The sequence below is a fragment of the Sinocyclocheilus rhinocerous genome, unplaced genomic scaffold, assembly GCF_001515625.1.
Source record: "Sinocyclocheilus rhinocerous isolate Xijiao unplaced genomic scaffold, SAMN03320098_v1.1 scaffold567, whole genome shotgun sequence".
Classification (NCBI taxonomy): domain Eukaryota; kingdom Metazoa; phylum Chordata; class Actinopteri; order Cypriniformes; family Cyprinidae; genus Sinocyclocheilus; species Sinocyclocheilus rhinocerous.
Genome location: NW_015649134.1, coordinates 461,911 through 485,949, shown reverse-complemented (window position 1 = coordinate 485,949; position 24,039 = coordinate 461,911). Strand labels below are relative to the sequence as shown.

The window sequence follows — 24,039 nt, the reverse complement described above, 5'->3', positions numbered from 1 at the left end:
GTTAAGAGTATAATACGGGAAAAGGCGGGGCTCTGGATTTTTATTGGCCAATGTAAACAGAGCCATAATTCTCTACAGATGGTCATGAAATATTCACCAGTACTGCAGTGGTGTGCTGTCAAAACCTGCCACAGCTTCAGAAAACACTAAGAAATGGACCCATTAGGAAGTTAGAAATTTATAACCCTGACAAAATATTTTCCTAACCATAGCAGATCAGTGTACTATGATATTATTCCAGTGCTTAACATACTTCTCCAGGGAACGTTAAAAGCTCTTGCTCATTTTCCATGCATCAGCACTGGAGAAATGTGTATATGAGAAAAAAGATACAAGCAGTCAATTGTCCATTAAATTCCAAGTTTAAATTCCACAGTAGTGTAATGATCTGTATAAAGGCTGTCAACACTTAAACATTTACCAGTTGCTTCGAAATGAACTACATGATATGCTGATTGATTAATTATAGTCACAATTACTTGCATATCAATATTTTCTCAGAAAAAATCCCAATCATTGAGAATGACTAATACGCGCTGAATAAACATTACAAAAACTAGTTTTAGAAGATTTTGGCCAAAAAATAAAAATAAATTCCATGACTCATCCTTTCATCCATGATTAATATTTTGTTTTATAAAAATCTTTTTGTAAACAAATTTGTTCAAATACAGTAACTTTAAGCAAAAATACTAACATACAACAAATCCAATATAAAGTCCATATAACACACTTAACCCAACACAAATTGTTTAAAATGGGAATGACAGATTCAAACAAATGTGTGCATTGCAATCACAATATACAAGATGAGGGTTCCCACACCTTGGTTAACTTAAAATTAAAGGACCTTTCAAGGACTTTCCAGGTCCAATACCCTCAAACTCAAGGACTTAATGTGGGGACACATTTCAAGTGAGAGCAATGTTACACTGTGTTACACTTGTTACAGTTTTCATTTGTCAAACACAACTATGCAAAAAAAGCTTTTTTTTTTTTTTTTTTTGAGGTATGAACTATCCTCATTCATTTTACAGATTAATGATGCTTAATTCAATTTATTTGCATCCCTGTTTGCTTTTGTCCTTGTGATGAGTGGAGCGGAGCCGAGAGCCGTGGGAGCGGAGTGAGGCCGGTGGAGTTTTGCTATTTAGAACACAATTTAAAGCAGAATTGTCCCTATACTGTATTCTAAAATGATCTGATATTAACTTTTGCATGGATTTTATTGAAAAGAGCTTAGGCTCATGTAACCAGAAGTTTTAAGATATATAAATATGCTTTTAAGTTTTTCTTGCCTCATGGGTTTACATTATCTCAACAAGCGAAGCAATTCAACATTAATTTCCCGGTGTGTCTGTGAAACTTTGAGGTACCATCGTAGTAGTTTCGTGCGCGCGTGAATGTCATGGCAACGTACAACACAAAGTACCTCACGCGGGAAACACTTAACGTAACGCCTAAATGTGCGTAACTAATGTAAATCAAGCTAGTATGCTTAGGCCACGAAGTGAAGGCGAAATAACACATTAGCGGACCAGAGGGAATAATATGGAATTTTTTCCAGAAAACTTCTTGCACAAAATAAATTCAAGCCTTTTCAAGGACCTGTATCTATGTATGTTTATTTTCAAAAACTTTCCAGGGCCTTGAAAGTTTTTTTTCAGATTCACAAACTTTCAAGGATTTCAAGGACCCGTGGTTAACCCTGTGTCTATCACCAAAAATAAATAATTAAATAAATAAATAAAATTTCCACTACACAGTGGCTACAGGTAATGACAGAAAGAGCCGATCCTCCCTATACGTAAAATACGCAAGCTGCGTAGGGCCCCCGAAACACCAGGGGGCCCCCTTGCTCTCAAAGATGATTTAATTTTAGTTTCGTTTTTTAATTTGGCCAGCGGTTACGAAAACATGAATGATCATTTCTTTTAATGCGGTGCATTTAGGACCACTGTTTCCCTAAATATTAACATACCCTGATAGATTAATGTGTGTGTGTATGTGTATGTGTGTGTGTGTTTGAGTGAGAATGTATGTATATGTACGTATGCATAAATCTATTTTTTTTCGCCTGTTTATTGCCCTGCCATTACATACATTTTAATTTGCACATATATAAATCATTACTTTCATAATTTTTTTTATATTTATATATAGTCCATTACTGTTGTTATCATTATTATTGTTACTACCATATCATAATTACATAGTTAAATACTATATTTTATTTATTCACTTTTATTTTATTTTATTTATTTATTTTCCCCCCCACTCTTTTTCTATCTTTCTCTCACTTTTTATCCTCTCTCGGTCTTCTAGCCCCCTCTGTTATTCTATTTCTTTCTTGTTCTCTCTTGGGCTTTAATTTTTTATCTTTGTTTGTTTGTTTGTTTATTGACTTGTCTGGTACTTGTGTTCTTAAGTAAATAAATAAAAAATAATTTTGTAGAGATTTGACGCAGTTTTCCATGCTAGATACAGTATATAATTGTAGAGAAGAATAAATGTAAACTTCTAGTGTATCATCTTTAATTGTACAAATTTCTCCAATAATACAAAAACACAACGGAACTTGAGATATTTATATTCCTTATAGTTATTTCTATAACATATTGTGTACCGGACTGTACTATTTTAATATTCATATGGCACCTCTAGTCAAAATATTTAACCTTTTATACATTGTTGTCGAATACTCTGCAACTTCACTTAAAGGTGCAATGTGTAATATTTACATCGATCTACTGATAGAAATGCAATATAATATACATAACTATGTTTTCAGAGGTGTATAAAGACCTTACTTAATGAACCGTTATGTTTTTATTACCTTAGATTGAGCAATTTATATCTACATACACCACGGGTCCCCTTACATGGAAGTCGCCACCATGTTTCTACAGTAGCCCTAAAAGGACAAACTGCTCTACACAGCGCGTTTCGTCACTTTGTTGTTCTTGCGAATAAGTACATTAATATTCGCAATAACATCGATTTATTAAATAATTAATAAATATAATTCCTTAATTTACCTTTGTAAAGAAATCTCATTGCTCTCTGCTGTCTTTACCGACGACATCTCAGTCCTGTATTGGCCACCATAGCTTCTCTAAAGGGAGGGGTGAGCGGGGGACTGAGCCGTTGGTTGCAATTTGCAACCTCACCGCTAGATGCCGCTAAAATTTACACTGCACCTTTAAAGCAAACACATGCTATAAAAGACACCCAGAATCCATCAGTAACCATGGTAACTAAAGGTGCTTTGAACCATGGACTCTGCTGTGTTAGCACTCAATAGCATTGCCTGGCTACTGATTTTTGTATGCAAAGCACAGTCACTCTTGAAGGTTAAGTAAGGACTGTAGAAACGGTTTCATACTTTAAATTAATTAGTCACAGATTATATTAAAAAACTGAGGGAATAAGGAGGAGGAAACAAGGAGAGGATGGGCTGACAGGTGGTCAGAGGAGAAAGATGAAATGAAGAGGTTTTGTAAGGTGCTGGTGTAGACTCTGCACTGATGTTAGTGAGCAGTGTGAAGGGGTGACGACTTAAAGAGAATATGAAGAAAACTAAAAAGGATGTATGTGTGGCTGATGCCAGAGAAAAAAACAATGACAAGAGCCACAAAAGATGTGGCAGAAAAGAAAAAGTGGAGTTGAGAAAAAAATGTCATGACTGAATGAGACAGAGAGAAGTTAAATGGATTTAAAGATGTAGAGATGAAAACAGCCTGAATGTGCAGATCTAAATGCTTTTAGAAGCGGAAATTTGTGAAAATGTTGATAAATTGGGTTTAACGCTGAAAAGGCATGTGGAGCTATTGCGTCACAAATGCACTATCCATTCATGAGTCTCTCATGCATTTGATGTGAGTAGATCTATTTGTATGATGCACAGAATTGCTGCCTATATACAGTGTACCAAATAATTCACTTATGAGGTCCCATTTCAGTTAGGATGCTGACATAGAAGTCAGTTGTCTATGTATGCAGTTGGCAGCTCACTGGATTTTGGAACAAAGCCTCATTCTCACCATACAATGACAGAAGTAACAATATGAGGGATATGAAACTGAAGCCAAGGGGCTGACCAGAGCAAAATATAAATGCCAGATAAGAAACAGTGAGAGAGAGAAGGACAAGAAAAGAGAAGGACAAGAAAAGAGAAAAAAAGAGCTTTTACAGCAGGTTTGATTGATGAGACTAAATTAGCACAATTTAGAGGATCTATATGTTGAAATAGGACTAAAATAAATTGAGCAAAATTCTGCTGCAGATAGATTTTGGAACAGCATTCAGTTTGAGTTCAGTACATGTAAAAACTGTAACAGTTCACATAAAAATGTAAATTCAGTCATCATTTATCCTCAGGCTGTTTCTTTCCCAAGAATTCACATAGAAAACAGGTCAAAGCAACTCTGAAAACATGTAGAAGCAATTATACCAAAAGAGAACAGAAGTATTATTACCATAACAAACCTCTGTAAGCACACCTGTATGATTTTCTCTTACTTGCAAAAAAGAAAGAAGAATTTTTGCTAAATGCACAAGACGCTATTTTATAGTATCATGAAAATTAATGGCACTGATGAACTCTCAGATTCACATGAACACCAATGACAACCGGCAAAATCGCCAAATCTAGTGTGGCATGTCTAAATGCACCATGTTTGAATGTATATAAGCGTGAATTAGATTTAAGAGCTATTTAAATTTTGGTCTGCTTGTCACACAAAGCTATCATATGTCTTTAGAAAACTTAGAAAAGGGGTTTTAAAAGTCAAAGACAGTGGGCTTCCCTTTTGACACAATGTACCCATTAGCGACCTCCCCCCTGAATTCTGAAGACTACATAAATACAGTGAAATGTGTTCATGCAGAAATACAATGTTACAGCAATCAGTGTGCCAAAGAAGGGAACAAAAATGGTTTGTTTGCACATCAATAAAAACAGACTCGTTCCTATTTATGTCTCACTGTAATCATCTTTATCGTGATTACAATAGTCATCCCTCAAAACTTTACTAGCGCGACACTGGTTTGCTTTATCCAACCAAGAGTTGTAGTTTGGTTATCATATGTTCATGCAGCAGTTGGGTGTTTTGAGCCGCTGTTCAGTCTCCATTTCACACCGTGCAATGAGAAACAGCTTGGGCTGCTCCGAAACAATCACTGAATATGAGAGAAGTTGTGCTTTGAAGCCAAATACACACTTAAATGAATAATTTACTGAAATCTGGATGCGAGTCTCTATTCTCTCCACCATCTCTGATGTAATCGGCTGGGTTTTCTCTACATTATTACAGTTTTGAACTGACGGCTTGAATGCATTTGTTTACCAGATCCTTGGACTTAAAACTTTCCAGAAGTTTACAGTTTAAAATGATCTGATTGCAAACAGAAGAGAGGAAACATAATGTCGTCTCTTGTCCAAAAACCTGCTGTTTTTGCGTATATATATATGTAATACAGTCGTATGAACTGCTCTGATCACTGTCTACTTTTGTTTATGGAAAAGAGCAGCCTAGGCATTCTGCAAAACCTATTTTATGTTCCATGGAAGAAGAAAATCATACAGGTTTGGAATGACATGAAGATGAGCAGATGACAGTTTTCTTTTTTTGCGTAAAAGTTCTCAATAAATATGGATGTAAACAAATTATACTATAAAGCAGGCATCAAAACAGCCTTTTGGCAGTTTGTTTTAAATATGGGTTAATGTGACATGAAAAGTGTGTCAGAAATTATGGCTGCATACCAAATATGGGCCTACAGTATGTGCAGTTCATGTTGACCCCATAAAATCAGCCATCAGGTCAAAATTATAGTGAGGTTAATAAAATATAGAAGAAGAGTATTATCAAAAGTGGTGTGTCCAGGGCCTAAAAGGAACACTAAATGGGAGTAAAAATCAGCATCAACGCACTGGCGTAAGTTTGTCTTAAAAAGTGTCGGGGACTAGGTTGTGTGTGTGTGGGGGGTAATTAGGGTTGCAAAGGGGCGGAAACTTTCCATGGGAACTTCGTCTGGGGAATTTTGGAAATATTCCAAGTTTGAAACTTACCAGGAATTTATGGGAATTTACGGGAATTTATAGGAATTGATTGAAAATTTGGGGAAATTTATAAAACTATCATATACAAACATAAATATAAACATTTTGTTTGATCATAGGCTCACATGCATGCAAACTAATACAAATTTAAAATTTTTTTGGATTTTTGGGGGAAATCGGTGATGCTTTTTTAGGATTTATTGATGAATAAAAACTTGTGTTTATTCAAAATAGAAATCTTTTCTAACAATATAAGTCTTTACTATTACTTTTTATTAATTTAACACATCCTTGTTGAATAAAAGTATTAATTTATTTAAAAAAAAGAGAAAAGATACTGACCCCAAACTTTTGAATGGTAGTGTATTGTTAAAAAAGGATTTCTATTTTAAATAAACGCTGTTCTTCTTTATTCATTAAAAAATCCTGAAAAAAGAATCACAGGTAATAATAAAAAATAAAAAATAAACAGCACAACTGTTTCCAAAATTGATTATAAATAAGCATATTAGAATGATTTCTGAAGAATCATGTGACGCTGAAGACTGGAGTAATGATGTTCAAAATTCAGCTTTGCATCACAGAAAAACATTATATTTTAAAGTATATAAAAACCCGAAAACCATTATTTTAAATTGTAATACAAGTAATACTGCGCAATATTACCGTTTTGTTCTGTATTTTTTATCAAATAAATGAAGGCTTGATGAGCAAAAGATATGCAATGTTTTTAACATTAAAATAGTAATGTTTCCAAACTTTTGACAAGTACTGTACTTCTGTATGATAACAGAAAACTGGCTAGCAGAAAGAGCATCACAGCTTGAGCTAGTTTATGCCTCATAAATATTTTCTGGGAGTGCCCTAGGCTTTTTTGCGCTGATGGCCTGCACCCCAGCAGAGTCGGAGTGGAACTCCTGTCGGACAACATCTCCAGGACGCTACGCTCCATGACTAGTAAGTCAAATCTCAAATAACTGCCATGATGACTTTTGTTCTCCCCGCTTAAATGATAGAAGTACTTGCGCTGTCCAATCTATAAAGACTGTGTCTGTTCCCCGAATAGTGAAGTCAAAATATAAATTTAATGCAGGATCTAGAAAAAATCTGATCGTGATTAAACCAGAAAAATGTAAAATAAATGAACAAAAAACATTTTTAAAGTTTGGGCTCCTAAACATTAGACCACTCGCAACCAAAGCAGTTATCAGTGGTGGACGAAGTACACAAATCAAGTACTTGAGTAAAAGTACAGATACGTATTATGTCCAGCTATAGACAGGCTCTAAAAGCTGCCAGGGCCGAGCATATCCACAAACTCATAGAAAATAACCAAAACAATCCAAGGTTTTTATTTATAACACCATTCAAGCTGGCGGTTATTAAGCCTCTTATTAAGAAACCACAACTAGATCCTAGTGAACTGGTAAATTACAGACCCATTTCAAATCTTCCTTTTATGTCTAAAATTTTTGAAAAAGTTGTGTCTGCTCAATTGCGCTCCTTCCTGCAAAAAAATGATCTCTATGAAGAATTTCAGGTTTCAGGCCCCACCATAGCAACAGAAACTGCACTTGTTAAAATTACAAATGACTTGTTTCTTGCGTCAGACCAAGGCTGCATCTCATTGCTATTTACTTGATCTTAGTGCTGCGTTCGACACTATAGATCATGACATACTCATAGATCGATTACAAAACTATACAGGTATTCAAGGGCAGACTTTAAGATGGTTTAGATCCTACCTGTAAATTTGAATAAATTATAAAATTAATTTAAAAAGAATAAATTTTCTCTTATTAAATTCGGATAAGACAGAGATATTACTTATTGGACCAAAAGACAGTACACAGAATCTCTTGGATTACAATTTGCAACTAGACGGATGTACTGTTACTTCCTAACACTTTTTGGTATTTACTAGTTAAACTTGAATCCCATAGATCAAATATATTTAGAATATCAAAACTCAGATGTAGTCTTTGGGCTCAAATGCAGCAAGTGTGTCTTCAGAGAAAATGGAGGGGAATCCCTCTCTTAGGTGACTATAGGGGATTGTGTGTGGGGGAGGGTCATTTTTAGACTTCTGCTTTATTATTATCTCACCTAAATGTTTGTTCCAGTCTATGGTTTGTTCAGTCAGTGTATTTGTTTTGTGTGCAGTGTGCTGTGTGTGCATGTGATTGAGCAGTGTCTAGGGTAGAAATTAAACTGAAATTGCATTAAATCAGGTTGTTTTAACCAAGATTATGATGCAAGATTTTTTCTCAACTACATTTAAGTCCCCAGTTCCTGCGATTTTGCAAATTTCCAGTTTATTCCCATTAATTCCCGTTAATTCCCATAAATTCCCATAAATTCCCATATATTCCCGTTAATTCCCATGGAAAGTTTACAGTCTGGAAAATTCACGGAATTTTGCAACCCTAGGGGTAATTAAATAAATTATTTAATAAAAATGAATTTATTACGCATAAATTAATTTGTCCGGAACATCATCAGACTTCAGCATCAGTACCCACTCATTTGTGCACATTTCACAGTAATTGCATTCGGTACTGGATGTGCAATGTACAGTACAGTAGCCGCACAACACCAACAGCACATGAGTGCCAGCAGTGCAGTATCCTGTGTTTGAACCACTGAACAAGCCCTGCAGTTTTTTTGATGTTGTGAAGCAATCTTCTGAATCAAGTGTGCATCATTGCTAATTATTCAGATAAAAATATTTCCTGATAAAAATATTTCCGCTCAGACTCTGATTTCTGCAATATAACACAATTTAAGGCAACATTTCACAGCCAAGCCATCCTCGCTGTCATTAATAAATACATAATGTCTATTCTAAAAGCAGCGCATCTATATTTCTATTTATAGCTACCTTAAATGTGTAAAATTGTTAATTTCTGGATAATTATGCCATGTAATTTGTGTGCTTAACTACATTCATGTGAGTGGTATATTTAATCAAATGTGTAAATATAAAGGATTCTGTTTACTTCAGTGTGCATGCTCCAGTGTGAGCGGCGTTGCATGCATAATTACGACAATTATTGTTTATAAACCCCGAAATGTGTATGACAAGGTTTATAGATCAGGCCTGTCTGACTGGCACAAATGTATTTAGTGTTACATGAATGAATTAAATTACGAAGATCGATGATTGGAGATGCTTTTACTTTGCGTTAAAAGCCTTCCACGTGACCTATTTTTTCAAATGGTTTCCAAAAAGTTATTATTATACTATATTTTACTATATTACAGATTATTATACATTTAAAGAGGTGTGCATTATGCCACAAAATAAATACGATAGAAAATGTGGATTACATGGGGAAATTATGAATGATATAGGCCTAGCCTATAACGTCCCCATGTTTAAACTAAAATGAATGTTTAATACTTTTGAGTTATATATTTTTTCTGCATGTCATGTGCAGGGCTCTGTGAATTGGTCTACACATTTTCAACATACAGTAGGCATAAAGTCAGGGGCAGTTAAACTTATTAATTATTGCAGGTTTTCATATAGAGGTCAGTGTTTGTATTCACTGTGTTATTTGATGTAAAATCAGTACAATATGTAATTTGAAGCCAAAATATGTAATTTTTCACGATGCATTTCATGACACGGAAAACAATCCTTGATTCATAATTGCAGAAATAAGGTGTGTTTTAGACTTGCAGTGTCTAAAACGGGATGGTTCAAATTCATAATAAGCTACAGAATATTTGGAAGACTGAATCTATGCAGGACTAATAGCGACAGTAAAAGTGTTAATAATGTATGATTGCACTTTGGTTTGGTTTCATTGTGTGAAAATCATAGATCGAATAATCTTCAAAAGAATCATGTTGTGAAATATGATCACTCTGAGGAAACAATGACAAGCATCACATTCCTACTCGTATGACTGCTTCAGTCAGCCACAAACAACAAACTCTATAATCATCTTATAGATTTGTATCTTTTCTTTCAAATGAGACAATTTTTTTTAAGTTTCTTTGTGCTTGTGTTAGTCAGAAATCCATTGTTTTGTCATGGATGTGCACCAGAGAAAAATGCGCTCTTCGGAGAAACACACTCTCCAACCCATTAGTCAGAGCATGCCTGTTTACTCAGCAGCTGTCGATGTTATACAGATCAGGCCAAGCTCTCATGCTCCAGAGAGATGTCAATCAAGTGTGAAGGCCATTCAGAGCCAAGAAATTTGACACCTCCGTGGGTCAGAAGGCTGGACGGTAAGAGCAGTTCCAGGTTAAGCGCACAAGCTTCTTTTGATGGATGTATATGGAATTATAGTTTATGGACTGTTTTGATTTCGATAATGGCATGTGGAAAGAGAAAAGCATTGACGGCACAGAATAAGAGATCTTTGAACGCAAAACTAAGAGCAAAAGTGATGATGCGTAGGCCAGTGGCTCAGCGTAGAGCAGAGGACCCTGAATTTGTTAAGCGCATGCATATGCATTTACAGTGCTTATACTCATTTTTTAAAATAGAATTATTATTATTTAGAAATATGAAAGCACAGCAAACTGATCTGTTAAAGAAATATGAAAGCACACAACAATCTGCTAAACTATTTTATGACAAAAATTTCAAAACTACGTTTAGGAGTCTGGAGAATGTGGATTCTGTTTTAGATTGTAATAGACCACATAGATTGTATAATTTATAGAGTTTTGTTTCTCCTGAAAGAATAAAACTGATTGTGTAAAACACAAAAAAAATTATACCTGGTCTAATTCTTTTATGCCATTTTGTATATTACTACTTAGACAAAGACAAAAATGAAAAATAATGCAATCGATAATAAAGAAAAGTGCTATAGCACATAGTAAAGTAGGATTCTGGGGGGTTCTGGAAACTCAAAAGGACACTTGTACACAGAAAAAAAGGACAATTTTACTCCATTCAAATATAATTCAATAACTATTAGAATCAAATAGTGGAAAAATTCTTTTCTGGTACATTTTGGCACCTAGTGGAAAGAAACAACATGGGCTATATTTTAACAATCTAAGCGCATTGTCTAAAGCGCACTGCGCAAGTGCACTTAGGGCATGTCCGAATCCACTTTTGCTAGTTTAACGACGGGAAAACTCGGCGAGCCGGGCGCATGGTCCAAAAGGGTTGTACCTATTCTCTTAATGAGTCATGGGTGTGTTTTGGGCGTAACGTGCAATAATCCAATCAGAGTCTCATCTCCCATTCCCTTTAAAGGCCATTTGCGCTTGCACCATGGCGGATTCGCTATTTACATGGCGGAATTTGCAAGAGCAAAGACTGAACGCTTCTCCAGAGAGGAAAGGTTAACCTTTAACCTCACGCACGAGCAGACCATCTACGGGGCACAATAATAGGCGCATATTAATAACACGCTCTTCAATTAACAAAAAAATCAATATTGCGGCATTGACTTTAGACCAGGTTTCAGTTGGTCAAAAGTGCAGTCTATTTCAGTTGCCTCAAAATAGCAACGCACCAACAATACCTCGTTTTCAGACCAGCACGCCCATGGGTGCAAATGCATTTGCTATTTAAACAACGTGGAGCACAACATGAAAATGATAACTACGTCGGGCTGAAACTAGCAAAAACACTTGCATTGCACCTGGTGCCACATTGCGCCAACTGTATGATAGGGCCCTATAAGTTGCAGATAGCTGGAACAAATAGAACCTGAATAACAGACTTTCAAAAACAAAATTATGGAAATAAATCAACAAGTGCCTATTTTTTTTGTGTTAATTGTAATATTTTAAACATATATAATGTTATTTATGAAGTATTACAATCTGATTTTGTATTTCAAGGAGTTTTCTGTACAATGACACAATTTTTGTTCTCATTTCCTCCATTGTATGTGTGTAGGGTAAATATTTAAATTTGGGTATGTCAAATCTAGGTGAAAATACAGCAAATTGCCCCTTGTCTGACAGACAACAAATTAAGGATGTGCGTGACATGTTGAAATGCATGCCATTTTATTAGTGGAATTATTGAATGTAAATTTTAAAAAATTGTATTTGTGATGAATATTAAGTAATGTGGCGATATAGATATTTAATACAGGTATAAATCTGTGTATTGAACAGGCTACCACTTTTAATGCTCCTATGCAAAGTAAACCATCTTTTCTTTATTTTATGGTAAAATAACATGATTCAATGATATAAATAATACTGCACACCAGTTAAAAGTATAAAAATTTAAAACATAGTGTAGTACTGTGTAGCATAGAGTAAAATGTAAGCACAGGCTCACAGTCTTGACATTTACTATGCTGCTTAAATAAGTACTAAGTTTGCTTCAGTGAATATGAATTATTTTAACTCGTGTAGCTCTTAGATTATTTGCTGACTCGTCAAATCTAGCCCATTAACACTGTAAAGTTGACTGCTACTCGTGAAAATGGATTAAATGGTGATTAAAGCACCAAAAAGAGGTCAAAACCTGCAAATGCATTTTGCTGATGTGAGGCGGCAGTACCTGCGTCTGTAAATAGTTCATTCTGGTTGAATATCATCTGTAAATAACAGATCTGCATCTGAAATTTTTACATTTGGCAATGTGTGTGGGTGACACTAATAGTAAACATTTGAAGCATAGGTATGTCTTATGTTCACCTAAATGGATATCACTAACTACAATTAATTTGCCTCATTATACACTTGTTTTTGAAAGTGTGTTTCTTCTCTTCAGAGTACTTTACCAACCAAAAATCAGAACTCCAAAGATTCTCAAGAGGTCAAAAGTACTGATCTAAAGTAAAAATTCTTTTAAATTAAAAACTGAACTACAAATACAGTTCATCTGTGTCTTGAGGCTAATGTCCTTAAAAAGGCATTTTCAAAGGAAGCTGATGGTCTTGTCTATGCTTGATGCTGAAAGAGGGAATCTTACCAATGAGAGAATTCAAGGAAGAGTATGAGCTGACTCTCCTCATCTTGTCGATGGTTTCAAAGGAGAGGAGGTATTCATCATTATCGGGACTGCCCAGAGTACTGCTGGCACTGCTGCTGGTGCTCAGGTTCCCTGGAGAGAATGCTGCCGGACCACCTAGAACACATATCATAAACATAAGCATTGTTAGGAATAGAGGTCGGTAATATGACCAAAATCTTATATTACAAAATAAGGATTTTTTTTTTTTGCTTAAGAAAGGGACCTATTAAAGTGCAATATGTCGCGTAGTCAAGTTTGACTCACCCTCCTCGTTGAGATTGAGATTCTGAAGACTCTTATTGAGGGTTCGAGCAGTGGTGGCAGCTCTTAGATTTGTATAGGAGTTCACTGAACGTAAACGAGGGACGGCAGGACTGTCCCTACCTGGAGTAACATTTCCTGTCTCTACACACACACACACACACACATACAAATCAAGGTAAGCAGCTGCTGAAACATCAGATAAACAGCGGACCATGACTATGGTTTGATATGTGGCATATATGGATGGATAGATGGCTGGATGGATGGATGGATAGATGGATAGATAGACAGACAGACAGACAGACAGTACATTGTGCAGTATACATTACTTTAAGCAGCATGTTAGTATCCCATTCAAAACATTTCACTTCATTCATAACTGTTGTTTAAACTATAAATCACTAAGACATTTATTGTGTATCTAAAACAGTTATAAATACCTACCTGTGGAATTTGCAGGTGAGGGTACAGCATAGTTTTTCTCTTCCTCCATGAACTGCAGAGCCACAGTACAGAAATTACTCTCATACTGCACCACTAGGTGACTAAGAGCAACAACCAGCTCCTAAACATGACAAAAACAGGTAAATAAAAGTCACTGAATGTGTTATAACAGAAACACATTCAAATAAGTTGAAATTGTAGACTACTGTTTTGAAATCTGTATTAGCTGCAAACTACATAAGCTCATGACATTTTTATTTTGTCTAGGGACTTCAATCAAGCAATTGCCCCACCCTAAATTTTATGAGCATGTTAACTTCATTAGCAGAGCAGAGAACATGTTGGACCTTTACACAAACACCAGCAATGAAAACAGGGTTGATGCAGCTACCCCAGGTTGGATTTTTAAGACCACATCACTGCTATGGTAATTGCTGTATACAGGAAATGTACACTTCTCAAATGGACCAAAACTGTTCCAAAGCTGATTACTGCGGGCCAGAAGGAAAAAGCTTAGCTTTAAAGAGGCCATGAAATGGAGAATCAAAATGTTCTTGATATTTACACACAAAAGAGGTTACTCTACTTATTCTTAAAACTAACTCCCTAGTTTAAAACATGAATTATTCTTTTCTACCCCTCTGAAATGCCCAGATTTTAAAGTCCTTTAATATGTAATTGTCGTATGTAATCAAGGAGGTGTGTTCTGTACAACTCATGTCTGTCCATCAATCATGGCTGGAGTTTATATTTAATAACATGCCTGAGCAACTGAAAGATTAAGTTTTTATCTGTTTTTCACATTTCACACCAGACTATTTTGTGAATTATAACATGTTTTTGTTTTTCACAACATCTTGTATTCTAAGATACGGCAGTATCTGAAAGTATGGCATTTTGTTCTCTGAGGCAACGCAGCTAAACGTCAAATTGTTTAACGCTATTAAGACACCAAGTGTATCATCACGGTGTGCAGCACAACTGTGAACCGGGTCCAGGTAGTCCGTCTCATTTTGTTATGTTGTGGGATGCAAGACATTTTTTGGATGAAATTCAAACAATGAAAGTGAAACTGAATTGTTTGAGTGTTGCTAATAAAATCAGCACATAGTCGGCTGGATCAGAAATATTTGCTTTAGTTGAACATTTTTATGATGCGAGTTGAATATATTTTATTATAGTTTATGTTACCATTACTATTATTAACCATTAACACAATGGGTAGCTAGAGTTTTACTGGAGTTGTCTTTTAAGAAATTTGTTAACAGTAATTTGTATATAGATATTTGGTTACATTTACGTTGCTTTGCATTGCAAATGGTTGCGTTGTTTCAATTTATTCTGCCTCAGGATCTGACTCGGGCTCAAACATCTACATTATGGCTCTAACACAGTGATTGCCATCTCGAGTATCAAAACACAACATGCTGTAAAGAGGACGTGGATAAGGTGCAAAGAAGTTAGCCAATCACAGTATCACACCAGTGAGCATTTACTTCTGTTTCTTCAACGGAAAAGGTAACAGTCCTTGAAATTGAACACATTGTTTTGTATGTGTGTTTGCCACTGTGATTATGTGAGTGCCCCTAACATACATTGATGAGCCAAAACATTATGACCACTCATAGGTGAAGTTAATATTGTTAATCATCTCCTAACAAGGTCACATGTGAAGGTCTGAGTAATGTATATGGTAAACGAACAATCAGTTTGTGTAGTCAATGTGTTGGTGCAGGAGAAATGGGAAGGAATAAAGTTCTGAGTGACTTTGACTAGGGCCAAATTGTTGTGGCATCTCTGCATCTCTGGTCAGCATTTGTAAGAACCTACCAAAAGTGGTCCAAGGAGGGACAAACCACAAATTGGTGACAGTGTGTAGGATGTCCAAGGCTCATCGATGGCAGAAGAAGTTTAACGATGAGCCTGTGTAGATGCAGACTGATCAGAGTGTCCATGATAACACACAGCCGAAAGACCCTAGAATGGGCACAAGAGCAACAGAACTGGACCTTGGAGCAGTGGAAAAAGGTTGTCTGGACAGATGAGACCTGTTTTCTTTTACATTGTGTTTACTTGGGGATGTAATAGCACCAGGATACACTGGAGGAAGATTACAAACTGTTCAAAAGTGATGCTCTTGGCAATGTTCTATTGGGAAACTCCTGTTTCCGGCCATTCATGTGGACATCAAATTTGACATGCCCCCTAGGTGTTGTCCTGATCTCCTAAATATGCTAATCTGATTTAGTATCTGTGGGATGTGCTGGACCAACCAATACAATCCATGGTGACTCAACCTCGCAACTTAAAGACATTAATTTCTACTGGTAATGTCTTGGTGCCAGATATCACAGGACACCTTCAGCGGTCTTGCAAAGTCCATGACTTGGCAAGTCTGTGTTGTTTTGGCAGCACAAGGAGGACCAACAGCATATAAGACAGGTGGTCATAATGTTTTGGCTCATCGGTGTAGTTTTCCATTAAATTAAATTTGTCCCAAATTATTGTTAATATACATAATGACTTTACCCTAGGCTGAAAGATAGTGTATTGTGCATTTTTCAGCAAAATGTTTGTCTTTCTGTGGCTTGAATAAAGTCTGTATGCTTCATATAGACAGCTATAATAAGCTGTGTATAATAAGCTTCTTGTCTGGTGTGTGAGGCCTTAAGACAGTACACATGCAAGCACAGCAAAAGCTCACTGTGGAGGCCATACTCCTCTGATGCTGCCATTAAATCTGTAAATAAAGTAGCTCTTTGGTATCAGAAAGACAAAGTGAAGCTATATACAGATATACACTCTTCACCAACACCAAAGGCACAAAGTGCATGTGGCAGGGCATACTGCAATTACTGACTACAAGACTTCCCGTACAAGACACTCCTGGAAAGAAGTCTGCTGGTCCTCCTGGTTACCAGGTTCTCTGTCTGTCCAAGGCAGAAGAACTTTATTAGATTCCTAGTCAGATGCTCAGGGACAGTGCAGTCCAACTCACAAATGTACCCATCTTCAACATTCCCCTGAGCCAGGCAACTTTCTCGGTACTCTTTAAGGTGAGGACCATCACATGTGCATAAGAAGAAAATAACATCCGTCCCATGTCCCATGGCACTTACACACATCCTTATAAAGCTCTTTAAGAGGATTTTCAAAGACCATGTCAAGTTTCCCTCCATATTCAACCCCTTATAGTTTATAGAAGATGCCCTTGGCCTGTTTTTTCTTACCTGGAAAACAAGGACACCTATTTAAGAACGCTGTTCACTGATCTGGCCTTGAACATCTTTCAGTGAAAACAGGACTATAACAGTGTATACAATATGGACTATATAAAAGAGAAACTACAGCTGATTTTGATTGCCTGCAAAACCCTTTTTCTTTTATGTCCCACAGAAGAAAGTAAGTCATACAGTTTAGGAACAACATGAGGGTAAGACATTTTCATTTTTGGGTGAATTTTTCCTTTAAGACATACTGACTGTTTATGTGAAAACTCGCCAGAATGGACATTATGGCAATTCTGTTCAGGTGCAATACATAGCAAAAGAGAGCTCAATTTGGCACTCACAGAAGATTGTACCTGGAGACTTCAAATTACCTTCATAATATCTCCCCCATCTTCACCACCTTCTACAGGGTCACCAACAGCTGAATTACTGGTATGGGAACTCTAAAGCTACCCACCAATTTTAAATCCCTTCAGCAGACAGTAAAGACAGCTGAGAAAATGACTGGAACCTCTGTCCCAACAATACAAGACCTCTAGCATCTACAAGGCCATCAGCAGTGTCAGGGACTCCTTGTTTTGCAAGCAATGTTGAATAGAAAAGAAGATACTGGATCATTCAGCTCAGGTCATCCAGACAAGAACTTCTTCCCCCAAGATGTAATACTCTCTTGTCCTCTGCTCTTGAGAGGCTGACATCACATCAGTAATGTTGTACTGGTGTTGTAATATGTCCCACAATGTTATGTGTACTATGTCCCACAATGTTATTGTGCACTGTCTGTCCATCATCACTGTTACTGTATATGAGTACCCTTACGAAAACTTTTACTACAAAAAAAAAATAAATAAATAAAATTGGTTACTATAGTTAAACCATGGTAACCACAAATTAGCCTTGGTGTTGCTACACTAACCACAGTTTAACCAAGATATTTGTAGTAAAATTGTGGTTATACAAATGATAATCAATATGGCAAAAAAAAAAAAGATGGTTACTACGCGTTCACTATAATAAAACCTTGGTTAATTTTCGTAAGGGAATAAACGCCTACATTTAATTTTCAGTACTAAATTTGGTCCTGTGATGATTATTTTGTTGAACTATGTTTCTTTAATTTCTCCAATATGCAGCTAACTACTTGGGAGAATGAGCCTCCAAAATATTCACTTTCTAACTTTTCAAAGTTTATGGTTATAGCGCCACTTAAGGGTAAAAGGCAGCAAATACACATTCCTAATGTTGCCGCCGCGGGAAAGGTGGCGGTAACAGTATTATTCTGGTTGAGAACCATCTGTATGTATAATTTACTGAGTTTACAGTCTTAAATTTCCAAAACAGTTTTATGTAAAATGTGAACCAGATTTTTAAGATACCAAAAATTTAAGATAATGAAGTTGATGATGATGAAGAAAAAAAACCCTTAATGATATTCCAATAAACTTGCCTTTCTCACAATGGGACTTCCATCATTAATGAGTTGTGCTAGCATCATGGCCACATTATGATCAATGGTGGTAGAATGATCGGTTCTCTCCGCAGAATTCCCCACAAATGTACCCAAAGCAAACACAGCTGCACACCGCACCTGCCAATGAGACCAACACAAAGCATAAATGTACCACACAACAGCCTTGGTCAGAGTTATGGCAAGAAAGTAGCACTGTTTTTGACCACATATAAAAGTAATAATTTTGAGGTACATATCCTGGTCAGGAATAGACTTGGGTGTACACAGAACAGAAAAACAGAGAAAACGAGAAATCTATTTAAGGTTTGTAATGCATTATATAGCAGGTTGGTAACACTTTATAATAACTTTCATCAATAAATCATTAACAAACATTATATAATGCTAGGGATGTAACGATTCACTCAAGTCATATATTTGAATCGATTTTCAACCGGCTCGCGGTTAATCGTTACATCCCTATATAATGCTTAACCGATCATTAGTTAATATATATTCAAATAGCTAGAAATGTGAGATAATGTGCTTGTTAATGTTTACTGATAAACTTATTAAACATTACCTAATGATTAACAGATCATTATTTCATGTTAATTAAAATGCTTACGAATGCCATTAAACTTTCACTTCATATGATCATGCTCTTCTTGAAAATCTACAAATGATTTTAACAGATATTATACAATGATTTAAAAGCTTTTGATACAGTGTGATAAGGGTAAGGTCAATTTGATTACTATAAGGGAACATGGATCAATCAGTTTATATTACATTGTTTTGATAAAGTATTTTCTTGAAAAATAGGTTTGTTTTCTCCTGTTGATGTATGATTCAAGGAATATCCTGTTTAATGATATACAGTAGTCTACTAATATAAGTGTTGAGGCAATAAAAACATGTTTACATTAAATTACAATGTGTGTTATGTCTTTAGCAAGCATTTAGCTAAACTTAAACTAAACACCCTTTACACAAACGTTACAGCAGCTAAAATCCAATACCCATAAAGGTACTAGATGATTAGTAAACGTTTACAAATTAGGACTAGTTTAAACTTTAGATTAGGTACTGCAAAAACATGAATAAATGATTAATAAAAGATTTGTAAAGATGTGTAAATGGGTAAATTCAGATAATTCGGGACACTTTTTGCTATTGAGATGACTGCTCAAAAAGTTACTAATGATTAGTAAACATTTATAAACATTTACAAATGATGAATAGTTTCCTTTTTAGATTTTAGGTACTGTAAAACGTGAACAAATAATTAATAAATGATTTGTTCAGATATGTAAATAGTAGAAGTCTACACAACAAACACAGACCAAATATATGACCTTTACAGACTGTGATTATGAGTTAGTGAAAGATATAACATGAATAGTTTGTGAAGTGCTTAATTACCAATTAAGCAAATTTTTTTTGTACATGTAAAATAAGAGCATTAGGTAATATGTGAACTGAAGTTTGATCACATTTGATAGCAATCAAAAGCACATTAACAAATAAGCTTGTAATCATTGTATAATTTATTTTTAAATAATTTGCAGATTTTTAAAAAGTACATGATCGTATGAATTGAAAGTTTAATGCCATTTGTAAGCATTTCAATTTGCATTAAATAATGATCTGTTAATTCACTGATCATTAGGTAATGTTTAATGAGTACATTAGTAAACATGAATAAGTATATGAATAAGTACATTAACATATTTCTAGCTACGTGAATATATGTTAACTAATGATCTGTTAAGCATTATATATTGTTTGTTAAGGATTTATTAATGAAAGTTATTATAAAGTGTTAAGCCCCGTTCACACCAAGAACGATAACTATAAAGATAACGATATTAGCATCCACACCAGCGAACGATATCGTCTGTTTATTCTAAGCGCACATGTGTCTGCCGCTTTAGATTCTTGAGCTCGTTACAGCAGGATGGATTCGGATTGGCTGTCAGTGTTTTATCGTTCATCAGCTGGAAAAAAATAGTTTTGAACGTGATCACAACGATATTGTTCCTCTTTATCGTTATCGTTATAGTTGTGGTGTGAACTATGCTATTCTTTAATATTGAGAACGATTTTTAGAACTATATCTTTATCGTTATCGTGCTTGGTGTGAACGGGCCTTTACCCTTGAAAATCTAAAATATGCAAGATCTACAAGAATTAGACTAGCCAACTTTCAGAACCTCTGGTATAGGATCAGACAGGAGACTGTAGAGCTTCTCATGGGCACTATCTCGAACTCCACACCAGCGTGCAGAATCAAAATTCTGCCAGATTCGGCCCAAACAGATTGCCACCCACTGCCTCAGAAGAGGATGGGGGTCATTGAGCTGCTCCAGACAGATCGCAATCAGGTTACCCTGCAGACAAGCCTCCTGATGAAAAGAAAGGACAATTTCGTTTTTTCAAGAAGAAGAAGTTCTGAGAAGATATATTTGTTATATATAACCTTGCAAAATAATAATAGGCTATTCAAAGCATCCTATTATATTCATATTTACTTTTCAAGTTTGTTTGTAAACCTTAGTTTAACAACTGTCATTACAGACAAGGTAAGCTCACACTACACAACTTTTGGCTGGATTTTGCTGTTACAGACAGGTTTTCAAGGTCTGCGACAAAACCCCCAGAGTGCGGCCAAATCGGTGCTTATTTTGGTTTGCTGATGCTCGTTAGGTATGAGCAGGTCAGCGATGTGATCTGAGCCTGTCCCGAGCAGTCACCGGCGCTGCAATCTTTTCAAACTTGTTTCAAATTACTGCCACATGATCTTATTGTGTGTTTTCGATGTAACTACAAGGTGGAACTAATCCAGCCAATCACAGTGCAGATTGTATAAAGAAAAATCTTGTAATAACTTGCATGAATTTCTCTTTGAATTTATGTGAGATAACATTTTCTTTTTCACTGCTGGTCGGGACTGCCTCTTGACCAAATGTCTTGTCATTTGTACACCTCGTCAGTGTTGTGTTATGTAGTATGCACGCAGCTATTAACAAGATGATAACAGATGACAGAAACCTTGTGGAGTGTGAGCACCGCAGCAGTTCAGGTAGTCTTACAGTCCTGTAGTGTGAGCTTGCCTTTAATGTTTTTAATCTTTTATTTCTGTTTCATCTGTCTTATACCTGTCCTGTGTTGTAGTTGTTGACAATGACAGCAAGGATGAAGACTGCCATGGTTCGATGCTCAGCCTGGATAAAGAATCAGGAGTCAACAACTAAAAAACAATATCCATGACTTAATTTAATTAACAGTGTCTATCCATTTTCACTGTCCATCCATGATTTGATTGGTCAAAAGTACACAAAATTCCAATGAAAAAACAAAGAATAGTCTGAACTCGACAAATATGGCACAGCAGATTAAATAAACAAAACAAATTTTGTTTTGAAAAAGTTGAAAATGATTCAGTGCCATCCTAAAATACTCACGGGCATGTACGGGTCAGCCAGCACCGACAGGAAGTACTTGTGTCCATTGTCTTTTACAAGATCAGCTTGGCATGACTACAGAAAAGAGAAAGAGAAAGAGCAGGAGGGAGAGTAGGCGAGTGTAAAAGAAGGAATTGAAAAAGTGACAAAACCGTTACAAAACACTATCCTGACTGCTGACAAGTTTCTTCCAATCTTGCTGTCTGATATAAACCGCTTACATCTGAGTTTTCTCTGAGTCAGAGTTGTAAAACACTTACATACTCCCCTAATGTAAACTGAACTACAGCACGTGAGACACATCGCTGATACCAAAAACACAATAACTGTGCCTGGAATGACCAGAAAGAGAGAGATGGAGAAAAGCTATTTGTCCCATCTCAAACAGAATGTGTGCTGGAGGACAGTGTGGGCAAGACAGAAAGGGCAAGTTGTGCTATAGCCTGCTTGTGCTCTCCATTTCATCTGGTGATTTTTTAAGTGCCATGTGCAATTGAGAACTCACCAATTACACATACTGACCACTCTATACGATCTAAACAGTTCTATGTATATCTGAACAGTATGGGGTTAGTAAGAGTTTTTTTCTTCAAGAAATTAAATCTTTTAATGAACAAGGACACATTAAATTGATTAAAAGTAACAGTAAATACTTTTACATTGTTACACACACACATACACACACACACACACACACACACTCACACACACACAAACAAACACAAACACATGAGTCTGTGTGTATTCAGGTTTAAGTCCCCACCAGAATAGAAAAACAGGTACACACACACACACACACACACACACACACACATCATGTTACAACGAAGACTGGAGGAATATCGGTCAATTAAAGCATGCCAATTAAAGGGATAATTCACCCCATAATGAAAATTCTTTCATCATTTACTCACCCTTAAGTTGTTCTAAACCTGTATGAGTTTCTTTCTTTTGTTAAAAACAAAAGAAAATAATTTGAAGAATGTTGGTAATGAAAAAGTCAAGACTTCCATTGTATGAAAGAAAAAAAAAAAAACATGGAAGTCAATGGTTACCAGCAACTGTTTGGAACAACATGAGGGTGAGCAAATGATAACTAAAGTCTAATTTTTGGGTGAACTAACCCTGTATTTATTTTTTGCCCATACAATGAATGTCAGTGGGTTCCAAACGCTCTCCAAAATATCTTCTTTTGTGTTTTGTATGAGTAGAATTAGTCATACAGGTTTGGAATGATATGAGGGTGAGTAAATGATGACAGAATTTTAATTTTTTCACTTTAAGATGGCGTGACTGAGACCCCCTATCCCCACTTCCATTCTATTGTTCTAAGTCCAACTGTATTTGCAAGCAAACACGCCAGGTTTGATGTCAATACTTTCGAAATTGGTGCTCGCATATCTTGTGACTGAAACAATTTTTGAATTGATGCAGGTGTCAATGAGATCTGAGAGCAATGATATCTGCATCAGAGTTGTGGAGAGCTGTGCATCTGGGTCTCTCTGCGCAAAGAGGAAATAAAAATAGAATGAAGTCACAGGGTCTCGTTTGACCTTTGATTTAATATTCATTCCCTAGAGTTGCTGTTGGATTTGATAAGCCAATCATAAGACATGTCATATCTTTCTTTAAAGAAAAGTGTGTTTTCAGTAGCCAGATCAGCAGCATTAGAGTGTGTTTTGATTTGAGTGCTGCAGTCTCTGTGAGGGATGTGCGTGAATGATCATCTATCTCTGCAGGTGTCTTTACCACTACTGCCAGAGACAGATGGCAAACCACTTTCATTTCCACTGCCCTTCCAGACTCCAATGTACGAAATACACTCTGAATGTTCAAATAATGTCTTCTATGATAAACAAAGTCATATTAATTTCATTTCAATTAAAAATCTTTTGAAATAACAAGTACAGATGAATCATTCACTAGACCAGGAATGTGCATTAAAAAGAGAATAGGATCCATCTTAATTCCATGTAGATTTTTTTTCATTATTATTATTTAGAAATAAAAATCAATATAGCATTTACAAATCAGTAAAAAAAAGAAGAAAAAAAAGCAAGTTCTTGGTCTAGTGAACAATTCATTTTTGCATTTTATTCCAAAGAAAAGTTGGAGTTGTTGTACTTTGTAATCTTTAATAACAATAACAATAGCAAAAAAAAAAAAAA

At 35.8% G+C, this 24,039-nt stretch overlaps 1 protein-coding gene across 1 annotated transcript in view; it reads right to left on the bottom strand.

Annotated features, from left to right (window-relative positions):
- The window catches only part of rptor (regulatory associated protein of MTOR, complex 1), a 304,247-nt gene that overhangs the window by 45,190 nt on the left and 235,018 nt on the right, over window positions 1-24,039 (bottom strand). The window contains exons 15-21 of the mRNA XM_016515002.1: window positions 21,872-21,946; window positions 21,566-21,631; window positions 20,621-20,812; window positions 18,402-18,542; window positions 13,725-13,845; window positions 13,281-13,421; window positions 12,975-13,130 (exon numbers count right to left, since the gene is read on the bottom strand). Coding sequence (XP_016370488.1) covers window positions 12,975-13,130; window positions 13,281-13,421; window positions 13,725-13,845; window positions 18,402-18,542; window positions 20,621-20,812; window positions 21,566-21,631; window positions 21,872-21,946 — 892 coding nt within the window. The remainder of the gene's footprint in view (window positions 1-12,974; window positions 13,131-13,280; window positions 13,422-13,724; window positions 13,846-18,401; window positions 18,543-20,620; window positions 20,813-21,565; window positions 21,632-21,871; window positions 21,947-24,039) is intronic.